General features: G+C 50.3%; 1 protein-coding gene across 4 annotated transcripts in view; it reads right to left on the reverse strand.

Annotated features, from left to right (window-relative positions):
* The window catches only part of spata1 (spermatogenesis associated 1), a 130803-nt gene that overhangs the window by 43218 nt on the left and 74089 nt on the right, over positions 1-13496 (reverse strand). For 2 of the 4 annotated variants that reach the window (XM_038793658.1, XM_038793659.1), the window contains exon 2: positions 6791-6897. In XM_038793658.1, the coding sequence (XP_038649586.1) occupies positions 6791-6897 (107 nt within the window). Of the gene's footprint in view, positions 1-6790; positions 7046-13496 lie in introns of those variants that run through there. The other 2 variants (XM_038793660.1, XM_038793657.1) reach the window with 1 other exon arrangement.

Genomic DNA, 13496 nt, shown 5'->3' on the forward strand with positions numbered 1-13496 from the left:
GGCCTCTTTGCGTGCTGTACTGACTCTATGACTAAGCACACGATGCTTCATACACACACACATAGCAGGATCACAAATCAGATAAGCAGACAAGACAAACAATCGCAAGCGAGCGCACCAACACTGTGGAAGGAATGGGTGTAAATTGAGAGAGGTGGATTCTCAGCGAGACCTTGGTGTCCTCGTGCATCAGTCGCTGAAAGTAAGCGCGCTGGTACAGCCGGCAGTAAAGAAGGTAAATGGTATGTTGGCCTTCATAGCGAGAGGATTTGAGTATGGGAATAGGGATGTTTTACTGCAATTGTATACGGCAATGGTGAGGCCACACCTGGAGTATTGTGCACAGATTTGGTGCCCTTATCTGAGGAAGGATGTTCTTGCTATGGAGGGAGGGCAGCCAAGGGTTACCAGACTGATTCCTGGATGACGGGTCTGTCATATGAGGAGAGACTAAATCGGTTAGGATTATATTCATTGGAGTTTAGAAAAGTGAGAGAGGATCTCATAGAAACCGAATAAACTCGAACAGGATTATACAGGGTAGATTCAGAAAGAATATTCCTAATGAAAACGAAAAAATGAAAATCGCTTATTGTCACGAGTAGGCTTCATTGAAGTTACTGTGAAAAGCCCCCTAGTCCCCACATTCCGGCGCCTGTTCGGGGAGGCTGGTACGGGAATCGAACCGGGCTGCTGGCCTGCTTGGTCTGCTTTAAAAGCCAGCGATTTAGCCCAGTGAGCTAAACCAGCCCCTGGTGGGGGAGTCCAGAACTAGGGGTCATAGTTTGAGAATACACCTTTTAGGACTGAAGTGAGGAGACATTTCTTTACCCAGAGAGTGGTGAATCTTGATTAATTGGTTGATATTTATTGTCACAGTACCGAAGTACAGTGAAAAGTATTTTCCTGCGACCAAGGGAACGTACACAGTACGTACATAGCAGACAACAGAAGAATTGACAGAGTACATTGACAAATGGTACATCAACAAATAGTGATTGGTTACAGTGCGAACAAGAGCCAAACAAAAGCAGCAGAGAGCGTTGTGAATAGTGTTCCTACAGGGAAAAGATCTGTCCGAGGGGGAGTCGTTGAGGAGTCTGGCAACTGTGTGGTAGAAGCTGTTCCTCTGTCTGAATGTGCGAGTCTTCAGACTTCTGTATCTTCTGCCTGATGGAAGGGTCTGGAAGAGGGTAATGCCTGGGTGGGTGGGGTCTCTGAAATGAAATGAAATGAAATGAAAATCGCTTATTGTCATGAGTAGGCTTCAATGAAGTTACTGTGAAAAGCCCCTGGTCGCTCTGATAATGCTGTCCGCCTTCCTGAGGCAGCGGGAGGTGTAGACAGAATCACTGTGGGGGTGGGAAGCTTGTGTGATGCATTGGGCTGAGTTCATCACACTCTACAGTTTCTTGCGATCTTGGGCCGAGCAGTTGCCATACCAGGCTGTGATGCAGCCGGACAGGATGCTCTCTATCGCACATCTGTAGACGTTTGTGAGAGTCGATGCAGACATGCCAAATTTCTTTAGCTTCCGTAGGAAGTAGAGACGTTGTTGGGCTTTCTTGACTGTTGCATCAACGTGAGTGGACCAGGACAGACTGTTGGTGATGGTGACCCCTAGAAACATAGAGCTATCGACCATCTCCACTTCCGACCCATTGATGCAGATGGGAGTGTGTGTCGTGCTGCGCTTCCTGAAGTCGATGATCAGTCCCTTGGTGTTTCCGACAGTTAGAGAGAAGTTGTTTTCGGTACACCATGAAACCAAGTGATCTGTCTCCCATCTGTAGAATCTGTGGAATTCCTTGCCACAGAAAGTAGTTGAGGCCAAAACACTGTAATTTCAAGGAGGAATTAGATACAGCTCTTGAGGCTAAAGGGATCAAGGGATATGGGGGAAGGCGGGATCAGGGGATTGAACTTGATAATCAGCCATGATCATAATGAATGGCGGAGCAGGCTCGAAGGGCTGAATGGCCTCCTCCTGTTTCTATTGTCTATGTTGTATCTATGCATGTATCTAAAAGACCAGGTTGACAAATCTGTTTGGAATGCTAGAGGCATTAATCTATCTAGGTTCCCCAGATACAGCCTGTATTTGCCACACTTTATTTCAGACACACAGCAATCACTTGCCTCACCTGGAGAAAGTGAAGCCTGGATTATTCACGGCTGCCACCTTGACCCAATGCTGGTATGTTCATTGTCCCTCATCCGCCCACAGTGTTACAATTAGTCCCTCACAAGCAGCGCCATCGTTCAAGTAGCAGGTTGGCAGAAGGGTACAGGTATTATCCCTGGACAGGTAATCCAGGGAGGTGGGGACCAGTTTAGCTCAGTCGGCTGGACAGCCAGTTTGTGATGCAGAGCGACACCAACAGCGTGGGTTCAATTCCCGTACGGGCTGAGGTTATTCATTAAGGCTGCACCTTCTCAACTTTGCCCCCTTGCCTGAGGTGTGGTGACGCTCAGGTTAAATCACCTCATAGGGGAAAGCAGCCTGTGGTCATCTGGGACTATGATGATTTTATGAGGGTGGTGAGTGAGTGAGTATGAGGGTGGGTGTAGCGCTAACAATTATACTCAAAGCCGAGAGACTAGTACAATAGAGGCTTTATTGTTGTACGATGTTGTCCCTCCATCTGCAACAGTAGACTAAGGGTCTGAGCAGCTCTCATACATTTATACATAAGCTCCCTGTGGGCGGAGCTAGCCGGCAGGGGCTGACCGGAGGAACCTGTATTACAGGTACAGGCATACATCCCCCTACTGCAAGTACACATAACTACAGTGGTTATCTCACCACAGTGGGTAAGTGAGTATGAGGGTGGGTGAGTGAGTATGAGGATGTGTGAGTGTGAGGCAGGGTGAGCGATGGTGGGTATGTGGGTCACACATCGACAATGTCCCTGAATGGAGCAGTTGGTGGATTTTCAGCTAAGATTCTCTGTTACAGTAAGATCTAATTTGCCTCAGAAAAACTCAAACATTAGCACCAATCAGATGTGCGATAGAGAGCATCCTATCCAGCTGCATCACAGCCTGGTATGGCAACTGCTCAGTCAATGATCGCAAGAAACTGCAGAGTGTGGTGAACTCAGCCCAACACATCACACAAACTTGCCACCCCCACATTGATTCTGTATACACCTCCCACTGCCTCAGGAAGGCAGACAGCATTGGCAGAGACCCCTCACACCCAGGCATTACCATCTTCCAGATCCTTCCATCAGGCAGAAGATACAGAAATCTGAAGACTCGCACATCCAGACATAGGAACAGCTTCTTCCCACAGCTACAAGACTCCTCAACGACTCCCCCTTCAGACTGATCTGTTCCCTGTAAGAAAACTATTCACAACGCCCTATGCTGCTCTTGCTCATGTATTTGCTTTGTTTGGCCCCTTGTTCCGCACTGTAACCAATCACTGTTTGTCGATGTACATTTGTCAATGTTCCCTGTTGATTATTCTTGTGTCTACTATGTACGTACTGTGTACGTTCCTCGGCCGCAGAAAAATACTTTTCACTGTACTTCGGTACATGTGACAATAAATCAAATCAAATCAATATGGATGACTGACATTTTACTGCAACTATCCAATCCAGATAGTTGACTGACCAAATGTTTACTGTTATCACCCACCAAACACAGGACTAACTGGTCTTATAATGTTCATTGTAAATGTGTGTATGAGAGAGAAGGGAAAGAGTGTGTGTGGACAAGTGTGTGTGTGTGTGTGCGTGACGCGTGTGCGTGCACGTATGAGACAAGTCAATGTGTGTGTGTATGACAGAGGGATGAATGTGTGTGTTTGAGAGAGGAGAGAGGTGTGAATGTGTATGTCTATGGGGGTTAAAGCACGTGCGAGATTGAGGGGCAAGTGTGTGTGAGAGAGGGATGAACGTGTGTGCGTGGTATGAGTGTGTGTGTGTGTGTGTGTGTGAGAGGGGGATGAATGTGTGTGTGAGAGAGAGAAGTGAATGTGTGTGTGAGAGAGAGAGGGGGGTAATGTGTGTGAGAGAGAGAGGGGTAATGTGTGTGTGTGAGAGAGGGGTGATGTGTGTGTGAGAGAGAGAGGGGGTAATGTGTGTGTGAGAGAGAGAGGGGGGTAATGTGTGTGAGAGAGAGAGGGGTAATGTGTGTGTGAGAGAGGGGTAATGTGTGTGTGAGAGAGAGGGGTAATGTGTGTGAGAGAGAGAGGGGGGTAATGTGTGTGTGAGAGAGAGGGGTAATGTGTGTGTGAGAGAGAGGGGGTGATGTGTGTGAGAGAGAGGGGTAATGTGTGTGTGAGAGAGGGGGTAATGTGTGTGTGTGAGAGAGAGAGGGGGTGATGTGTGTGTGAGAGATAGGGGTAATGTGTGTGTGAGAGAGAGAGGGGGTGATGCGTGTGTGAGAGAGAGAGAGAGAGGGGTAATGTGTGTGAGAGAGAGAGAGAGAGGGGTAATGTGTGTGTGAGAGAGAGAGCGAGGGGGGTAATGTGTGTGTCTGAGAGAGAGGGTAATGTGTGTGTGAGAGAGAGGGGTAATGTGTGTGTGAGAGAGAGAGGGGTAATGTGTGTGTGTGAGAGAGGGGTAATGTGTGTGTGAGAGAGAGGGGTAATGTGTGTGTGAGAGAAAGAGGGGGTGATGTGTGTGTGAGAGAGAGAGGGGGTGATGTGTGTGTGAGAGAGAGGGGTAATGTGTGTGTGAGAGAGAGTGGGTGATGTGTGTGTGAGAGAGAGAGAGGGGGTGATGTGTGTGTGAGAGAGAGGGGTAATGTGTGTGTGAGAGAGAGGGGGTGATGTGTGTGAGAGAGAGGGGTAATGTGTGTGTGAGAAAGGGGGTAATGTGTGTGTGTGAGAGAGAGAGGGGGTGATGTGTGTGTGAGAGAGAGGGGTAATGTGTGTGTGAGAGAGAGAGAGGGGGTGATGCATGTGTGAGAGAGAGAGAGAGGGGTAATGTGTGTGTGAGAGAGAGAGAGAGGGGTAATGTGTGTGTGAGAGAGAGAGCGAGGGGGGTAATGTGTGTGTCTGAGAGAGAGGGTAATGTGTGTGTGAGAGAGAGGGGTAATGTGTGTGTGAGAGAGAGAGGGGTAATGTGTGTGTGTGAGAGAGGGGTAATGTGTGTGTGAGAGAGAGGGGTAATGTGTGTGTGAGAGAGAGAGGGGGTGATGCATGTGTGAGAGAGAGAGAGAGAGGGGTAATGTGTGTGTGAGAGAGAGAGAGAGGGGTAATGTGTGTGTGAGAGAGAGAGCGAGGGGGGTAATGTGTGTGTCTGAGAGAGAGGGTAATGTGTGTGTGAGAGAGAGGGGTAATGTGTGTGTGAGAGAGAGGGGGTAATGTGTGTGTGAGAGAGAGGGGTAACGTGTGTGTGAGAGAGAGGGGGTGATGTGTGTGTGAGAGAGAGGGGTAATGTTTGTGTGAGAGAGAGAGGGGTAATGTGTGTGTGAGAGAGAGAGAGGGGTAATGTGTGTGTGTGAGAGAGAGAGAGAGGGGTAACGTGTGTGTGAGAGAGAGAGGGGTAATGTGTGTGTGAGAGAGAGAGAGAGAGGGGTAACGTGTGTGTGTGAGAGAGAGAGAGAGGGGTAATGTGTGTGTGAGAGAGAGAGAGGGGTAATGTGTGTGTGAGAGAGAGAGAGAGAGGGGTAATGTGTGCGTGAGAGAGAGAGAGAGGGGTAATGTGTGTGTGTGAGAGACAGGTAACGTGTGTGTGGGAGAGAGAGGGGGTAATGTGTGTGTGAGAGAGAGAGAGGGGTAATGTGTGTGTGTGAGAGACAGGTAACGTGTGTGTGGGAGAGAGAGGGGGTAATGTGTGTGTGAGAGAGAGGGGGTGAGAGGGAGGGGAGAGGTGTGTCTGCCTCAGTCCCAGTCTCAGGATCCTCATTCACCCTCACACCCACACACTAACAGGCATCTCCTGGTTTCCTTTTGAAGTTCGTGTTTAAGGTTGTGCCAAACCTTGGCCAGGATTCTCCGGTATCCGGCGGGGCGGGCCGTAACGGCGCCAAAGAGTGGCGTGACCCATTCCAGCGCCGGGCCGCCGGAAGTTGCAGAATCCTCCGCACCTTCGGGGACTAGGCTGGCGCTGGAGTGATTGACGCCGCGCCAACTGGCGCTGAAGGGCCTCCAGCAGCCAGCACCAGTTGGCGCATGCACAGGAGCGCCAACGTGTTCCCAGAACCGCTGCCGTGATTCCTGCGCAGGGGGTTTCTTCTCCACGCCGGCCATGGCAGAGCTTTACATAGGCCGGCGCGGAGGGAAAGAGTTCCCCTGCGGCACAGGCCCGCCCGCAGATCGGTGTGCCCCGATCACAGGCCAGGCCACCGTTCCCCCACCCCCCCGTCCTCCCCCCGGGGCCAGATCCCCTTGCGCCCCCCTCCAAGGACTCCGCAAGCTGACCTCAGAGCCAGGTCCCGCCGGTACGGGACCTTGTGTAATTCACGCCGGCGGGACTGGCCGAAAACGGGTGGCCGCTCGGCCCATCTGGGACCGGAGAATCGCTGTGGGGGCCACTGCCAACGGCCCCCGACCGGCGTGGCGCGATCCCCGCCCCTGCCATAAAACCTGCGCCGGAGAATTCGGCAGCTGGCGACGGGGGCGGTATTCACGCCGCCCTCTCCGGCGATTCTCCGGTCCCCCGTAAGTCACGCCGGTGGGGGGGATAATCCCGCCCCTGATCTTCCTGAAATTTGCTCACCTGTCCCGAGTGTGAGGAAAATTGAAAAGTGCCTCCCGCCCCCACCCAAAGAGGTTGGTCAAGCCTGAGTTAGACTGTGAACAAACACTGAGAAAAATGGTAAGTCTTACCTGACGAATCCAGCTGAGATGAACTTGTTGATGGTATGGTTAGAAACCGTATTTAATTTACAGTTCCACAAATCAGCCGGGACGTAGAAGACATGCAGCTCTAAGACCTGAAACAGGTTATAACGTGAGAACTGTGAATACAAACGCCCAACAATGTAATTATATCTTAACACAATCAATAGCCTGAGTAACAAGTATAACAAAGGATGCAAAAGGAACATAGTGGAGGTGGACAGTTACAAAAATAAACAGCTATAATGGTTTTAAAATCACTGCTGGATTACCCTGGTGGATCAGCAGGTCTATTTAACTACAATGCTATTAATGGACTGGTGCAAAAGTATTGACGTTAATAACATGCTGTAAGACTTTACTGCTGTGCAAACCTCTCCGACAGAATCTCTACTTGAATTTCCGAAGCATTTTATTCAAATGTATACGTGTACAAAATTTCCAAATACTCACAATCACTCTACACCAATATCTAATCGGCCACACAATTCTACAAGACTCAATGAGCGTTGTGCAGGTTCTGCAACATGTCTAGATGTAATGGTGATCTGTTCACATGGGCACGGCCCTGGCCCGACATTTATTTACATAGTTTCCATTGTCGCATGGTCTAGACCAGTGTTTTCCAAACCATTTTGGCCCGGAACCCATTTTTCCCAACCGGCCATCCTTCACAACCCACGCCAGCCGACCCTCGCGAACAACGCCACCCAAACTTTGTGACCCACCATTTTCACGTACCTTTATGTGACAGGTGTGCCTTCTTGGTCCTCATCGATGGGCCGAATGGCCTCCTTCTGCACTGTAAATTCTATGAATCTATGATCTCACTGGCTTTGTTAATCAATGTTACACCTCGGATAATGACTTCAGCTAACACACGTGAACTTTGAATCCTGATTTGCAGTGGAACAATTAGTAACCCGCACCTCAAGTAATCATCTTTCTGCTGCTTTGTTTCTATTTTCGGCTTCTTCGGCGTGGGTTGTTCACCAGAGGCCCTGGCGCCCACTGTTGGGCAGCTACAAAATGGAGGCATCTCTCTCGCGCCCACAACACGTGATGTCAGTGTATGTGACCTGCTCTCTGCCGCTGCTCCAGGCAGGAAGACTCCAAAAAACCTGCTCCTTGGTCAGCGCGCAAACGGCAGGAGGAGGTGTTCTACCCCGCCGGACCCCAGGCCTGGGCACTGCTGAGGGGGTGGCACGATGGCACAGTGGTTAGCACTTCTGCCTCACAGCTCAATTCCGGCCTCCGGTCACTATCTGTGCGGAGTCTGCAGGTTCTGCCCGTGTGTGCGTGGGCTTCCTCCGGGTCCTCCAGTTTCCTCCCACAGTCCAAAGGTGTGCAGGTTAGGTAGATTGGCCATGATAAATTGCCCTTAGTGACCAAAAAGATTAGATGGGGTTACTGGGTTACAGGGATAGGGTGGAGGTGTGGGCTTAGGTAGGGTGCAGACTTGATGGGCTGAATGGCCTCCTTCTGCATTGTAGATTCTATGATTCTATGGTGCACGGAACGGCTGGCATTCCGAAAGCTAGTCACTGCCGACAGTTTTATAAGCCAGCCCTGTGGTTGGGTATTTCTTCCCTCGATCAGGAATGCTGCGACGCATGCCCCCCCCCCCCCCCCCCCCCCCCCCACCCCCCCAACCCTCCCAACACTCGCCCGCAACCACCGATTGGTTACGACCCTGGGTTTGAAAATGACTGATCTGGATGATGTGACAACACGGTACGCTTGAATTAAACCTGATGGTGCATCTCTTGCATGTGTTCCTACACCCACCAATCCAATCTTCTCAAAGACAGTCCAAGAAAACATTTGGGTGGACGTGGCCGTGGCTGAATAATTAAGCTGCTTTATTTGATAGTCAGCAAGGGAGACAGGGGTCATGAGGACTCTCTTCCTCAGACAGCAGTAGAGGCAGGGTCATTGAATATTTTTAAGGCAAAGATAGATAGGTTTGAGACCAACAAGGGAGTTAAAGGGTACAGGGGGGGGGGGGGAGGTGGCGTGGAAGGAAAGAGGCATTGAGGTCACAGAACTGGCTCCTTCACAGAAGGCAAAGGGTAGCAGTAGAAGGGTGTTTTTCTCAATGGAAGGTTGTGACTAGTGGTGTTTCACAGGGATCTGTGCTGGAGCCTCTATTGTTTGTAGTGTACACAAATGATTTGGAGGAAAATGAAGCTGAAATGAAAATCGCTTATTGTCACAAATAGGCTTCAATGAAGTTACTATGAAAAGTCCCTAGTCGCCACATTCCGGCACCTGTTCAGAGAGGCTGTTACGGGAATCGAACGGTGCTGCTGGCCTGCCTTGGTCTGCTTTAAAAGCCAGCGATTTAGCCCAGTGTGCTAAACAGCCCCTGCAGCTGGGCTGATTAGTAAGTTCGCAGATGACATCAAGGTTGGTGGAATGGCAGATAGTGTTAAGGCTTGTTTAAAGGTTACAGCAGGACAGAGATAGGTTGGAGACTTGGGCAGAGAAATGGAAAATGGTGTTTAATCCAGACAAATGTGAGGTAATGCATTTTGGTACGTCTAACATAGTGGAGAAATATACAGTAAATGGCAAAACTCCTAGGAATATAGAAAGTCAGAGAGATCTGGGTGTGCAGGTCCACAGATCTTTGAAACTGGCAATACAGGTGGACAAGTTAGTCAAGAAAGTATATGGAATGCTTGCCTTCATTGGACGGTGCATCGAGTATAAAAACTGACAAGTCATGCTGCAGTTGTATAGAACCTTGGTAAGGCCGCACTTGGAATATTGCGCACAATTCTGGTCGCCACACTACCAGAACAATGTGGAGGTTTTGGAGAGGGTGCAGAGGAGGTTTACCAGGATGTTGCCTGGTCTGGAGGGTGTTAGCTATGCGGAGAGGCTCAATATTTATACCTCAACCAACATTTGAAAACAAATGGCATGGTCATTTGCTTCACTGATGTTTGTGGGAGATCGCTTTGTGAAAATGGCTACAGCATTTCTACGTTGTAACAATTATCTTGGTTGGTTTCAAAGCACTTTGTGACATTGAGACTGTTAAAGGTGCTGTATAAATACACGTTCTTTCTCCCTACGCACGAAATGGTCGACTGACAGAACGGTTTTCACCAATGTCAACATTGGAAAGCTATCAACAAAGCATATTCATACAGCACCTTTAAAGTAATGAAACACCCAAAGGGCTTCACAGCATTGACTACAGAACAAACTATGACAACAGCCCACATTAGGATTATAGATCATAGACTCGACAGTGCCGAATCTGCAGTGCAGAAGGAGGCCATTCAGCCCATCAAGTCTGCACCAGCCCTGGAAAGAGCACCCTACTTAACTACTTGAGCCCACACCTCCACCCTATCCCTGTATCCCCTCTTAACTCTTTTGGACACTAAGGGGAAATTTATCATGGCCAATCTACCTAACAGCTCATCTTTGGACAGTTGGAGGAAACCGGAGCACCCGGAGGAAACCCTCGCAGGCACAGGGAGAACGTGCAGACTCCACACAGACAGTGACCCAAGCCGGGAATTGAACCTGGGACCCTGGCGCTGTGAAGCAACAGTGCTACCCACTGTGCTACTGTGCCGCCCGTATGTTATCAGGTCAGGTGGCCAACAGCTTAGTCAAACAGGAAGGTTTTAAAGGAATGTCGTATCAGAAGAAAGCGAGGTGGAGAGGTTTAGGGAGGGTATTCCAGCTCTTGGGGCCCCAGGCAACACAGCTGCCAATGATGGAGCGATTGTAATCTGCGATGCTCAAGAGACCAGAACCGAGGAACGCAGAGATCTCAGAAAGCTGTGGGGCCGGAGGCAATCACAGAGATAAAGAGGGGCGAGGCCACGGACGGGTTTGAAAACAAGGATGAGAATTTTTAAATTAATACGTTGCTCAATCGGGAGCTGATGTAGGTCAGAGGGCACGGAGGGGGGGGGGGGGGGGGGGGGGGTTAGGGGGGGGGGTGCAGAAGAGAAAAGAAACTTACTTAGAGTTAAGGGGCGGGATTCTCTGACACCCCGCCTGGTCGGAGAATCGCCGGGGGTCGGCGTGAATCCTGCCCCCGCCATCCTCCAAATTCTCCGGTTTCCAAAAATCTGCCCGGCGTGAATCACGCCGCCCACCTCGGAGAATGGCGAGAGCCGGCACGACTCAATGGCCGCCGGGGCTGCCCGAAATCTCCGGCCCGCGATGGGCCGAAGTCCCACCCGTCTGTTGCCGGTCCCGCCAGCGTAAATTGGAGTAGGTCCGTTACCGGCGGGACCTGGCGGTGCAGGCGAACTCCGGAGTTCTTGGGGGGGCCCGGGGGGATCTGGCCTCGGGTGGTGCCCCCATGGTGGCCTGGCCCGTGATCGGGGCTCACCAATCCATGGGCAGGCCTGTGCCGTGGGGGCACTCAATCCTTCCGCACGGGAGGCTGTGGTCCTCCGCCATTCCCGGTACGGAAGCGAATCCCTCTGCGCATGCACAGGGATGACACCAGCACGCGTGGCGCTCCCGCGCATGCGCCGACTTGCGCCGGCTGGTGGAGACACTTCGGCGCCAGTTGGCATGGCGCCAAGCCCCTTTCCCGCGGGGTGCCAACCACTCCGGGGCGGACCTAGCCCCTGAAGGTGCGGAGGATTCCTTACCTTTGGAGCGGACCAACACCGGAGTGGCTCATGCCACTCCGTCCCGCCGGGACACCCCCACTGCCGGGTAGGGGTGAATCCCACCCAAGATATGGGCAGCAAAGTTTTGGATGGCCTCAAGTCTAAGGGACGTTACAAGAGGGAGACCAGCCAGGAATGCGATTGAATAGCCAGAGTGAGACGTAAGGAAGGGATGAATGAGGGTTTCAGCAGCTGATAAACTGAGAAAGAGGTAAAGTGACAAAGTGACGCAGGTAGAAATATGTAGACTTCGCAAATATGCAGAACCCGGAGAAAAGAATCATTGGCCTTGGTGCTCCTCCTGTTTCCGGCCTGTTGCGTTGTGTTGTTGATATGAAGACACCAATCACTCATTAGGGACTCACTCGTTGTGGGTCCACTTGATGCGGCTGAGGCACTTGATCAGATTGTCTCGATCTTACTGACTGTTGTGCCCATAAGACATGGAAGAGATCATAAACTGTTGAAATCAAACCTGACCTTTCAGCTTATTTAAAAAGTAGGCTTTACTGAATCAAAAGATGGCTGCTACAGGTCACATGGTTCATACATTGGCTACACTTTTCTGGAACTTTTCAACAGAAGTTCCAGGACAAAAGCTCAACCCTCATCCTTCCTTTCATGTTTTTCCAATTAAGGGGCAATTTAGCATGGCAAATCCACCTCCCTGCACATCTTTGGGTTATGCGGGTGAGTCCCATGCAGACACAGGGAAAATGTGCAAACTCCACACGGACAGTGACCCCGGGCCAGAATCGAACCTGGTGCCATGAGGTAGTAGTGCTAACCACTGCGCCGCTGTGCCACCCTTAATCTTCTTCATCGTGGATTAGAACATAGAACAGTAGAGCACAGTATAGGCCCTTCGGCCCACAATGTTGTGCCGACCACTTATCATATTCTAAGATCAACCAACCTACACCCCTTCAATTTACTGCTGTCCATGTGCCTGTCCAAGGGTCGCTTAAATGTCCCTAATGATTCTGATTCCACCGCCTCTGCTTGCTGGCAGTGCACTCCTGTGTAAAGAACCGTGTAAAGAACCGTGTAAAGAACCAACATCTGACATCTCCCTTAAACCTTCCTCCAATCACCTTAAAATTATGTCCCCTCGAGACAGCCATTTCCGTCCTGGGGGAAAGTCTCTGGCTATCCCTGCCTCTCATCACCTTGTACACCTCTGTCAAGTCATCTCTCTTCCTTCTTTGCTCCAGTGAGAAAAGCCCTAGCTCCCTCAACCTTTCTTCAGAAGACATGCCCTCCAGTCCAGGCAGCATCCTGGTAAATCTCCTCTGTACCCTCTCCAAAGCATCCACATCCTTCCTATAATGAGGGGACCAGAACTGCACACAATATTCCAAGTGTGGTCTACCCAGGGCTTTATAAAGCTGCAGCAAAACCTCGCGGCTCTTAAACTCAATCCCCCTGTTAATGAAAGCCAACACACCATATGCTTTCTTAACAATCCTCTCAACCTGGGTGGCAACTTTGAGGGATCTATGTACGTGGACCCCAAGATCCCTCTGTTCCCCAACACGTCCAAGAATCCTGTCTTTTACCCTGTATTCAGCATTCAACTTCGACCTTCCAAAATGAATCACTTCACATTTATCTGGGTTGAACTCCATCTGCCACTTCTCAGCCCAGCTCTGCATCCTGAAAATGCCTTGTTGTAACCTGCAACAGCCCTCAACACTATCTACAACTCCACCAACCTTCCTGTCATCGGCAAACTTACTAACCCACCCTTCCACTTCCTCATCCAAGTCATTTATAAAAACCACAAAGTGCAGAGGTCACAGAACAGATCCTTGCGGGACACCACTGGTCACCGAACTCCAAGCGGAATACTTTCCATCCACTACCATCAAACTATGTTTTTCTAAATAATCATAAATACTGTCTCTCAGAATCCTTTCCAGTATTTTGCTCACCACAGACATAAGACTGACTGGTCTGTAATTAGCAGGGATTTTCCTCGGGAATCTCATTGGGAGGTGTGATGAATGGTATCGGTAACTGCTGTAACTGTACCTTGC

This window comes from Scyliorhinus canicula, chromosome 4, assembly GCF_902713615.1.
Source record: "Scyliorhinus canicula chromosome 4, sScyCan1.1, whole genome shotgun sequence".
Classification (NCBI taxonomy): domain Eukaryota; kingdom Metazoa; phylum Chordata; class Chondrichthyes; order Carcharhiniformes; family Scyliorhinidae; genus Scyliorhinus; species Scyliorhinus canicula.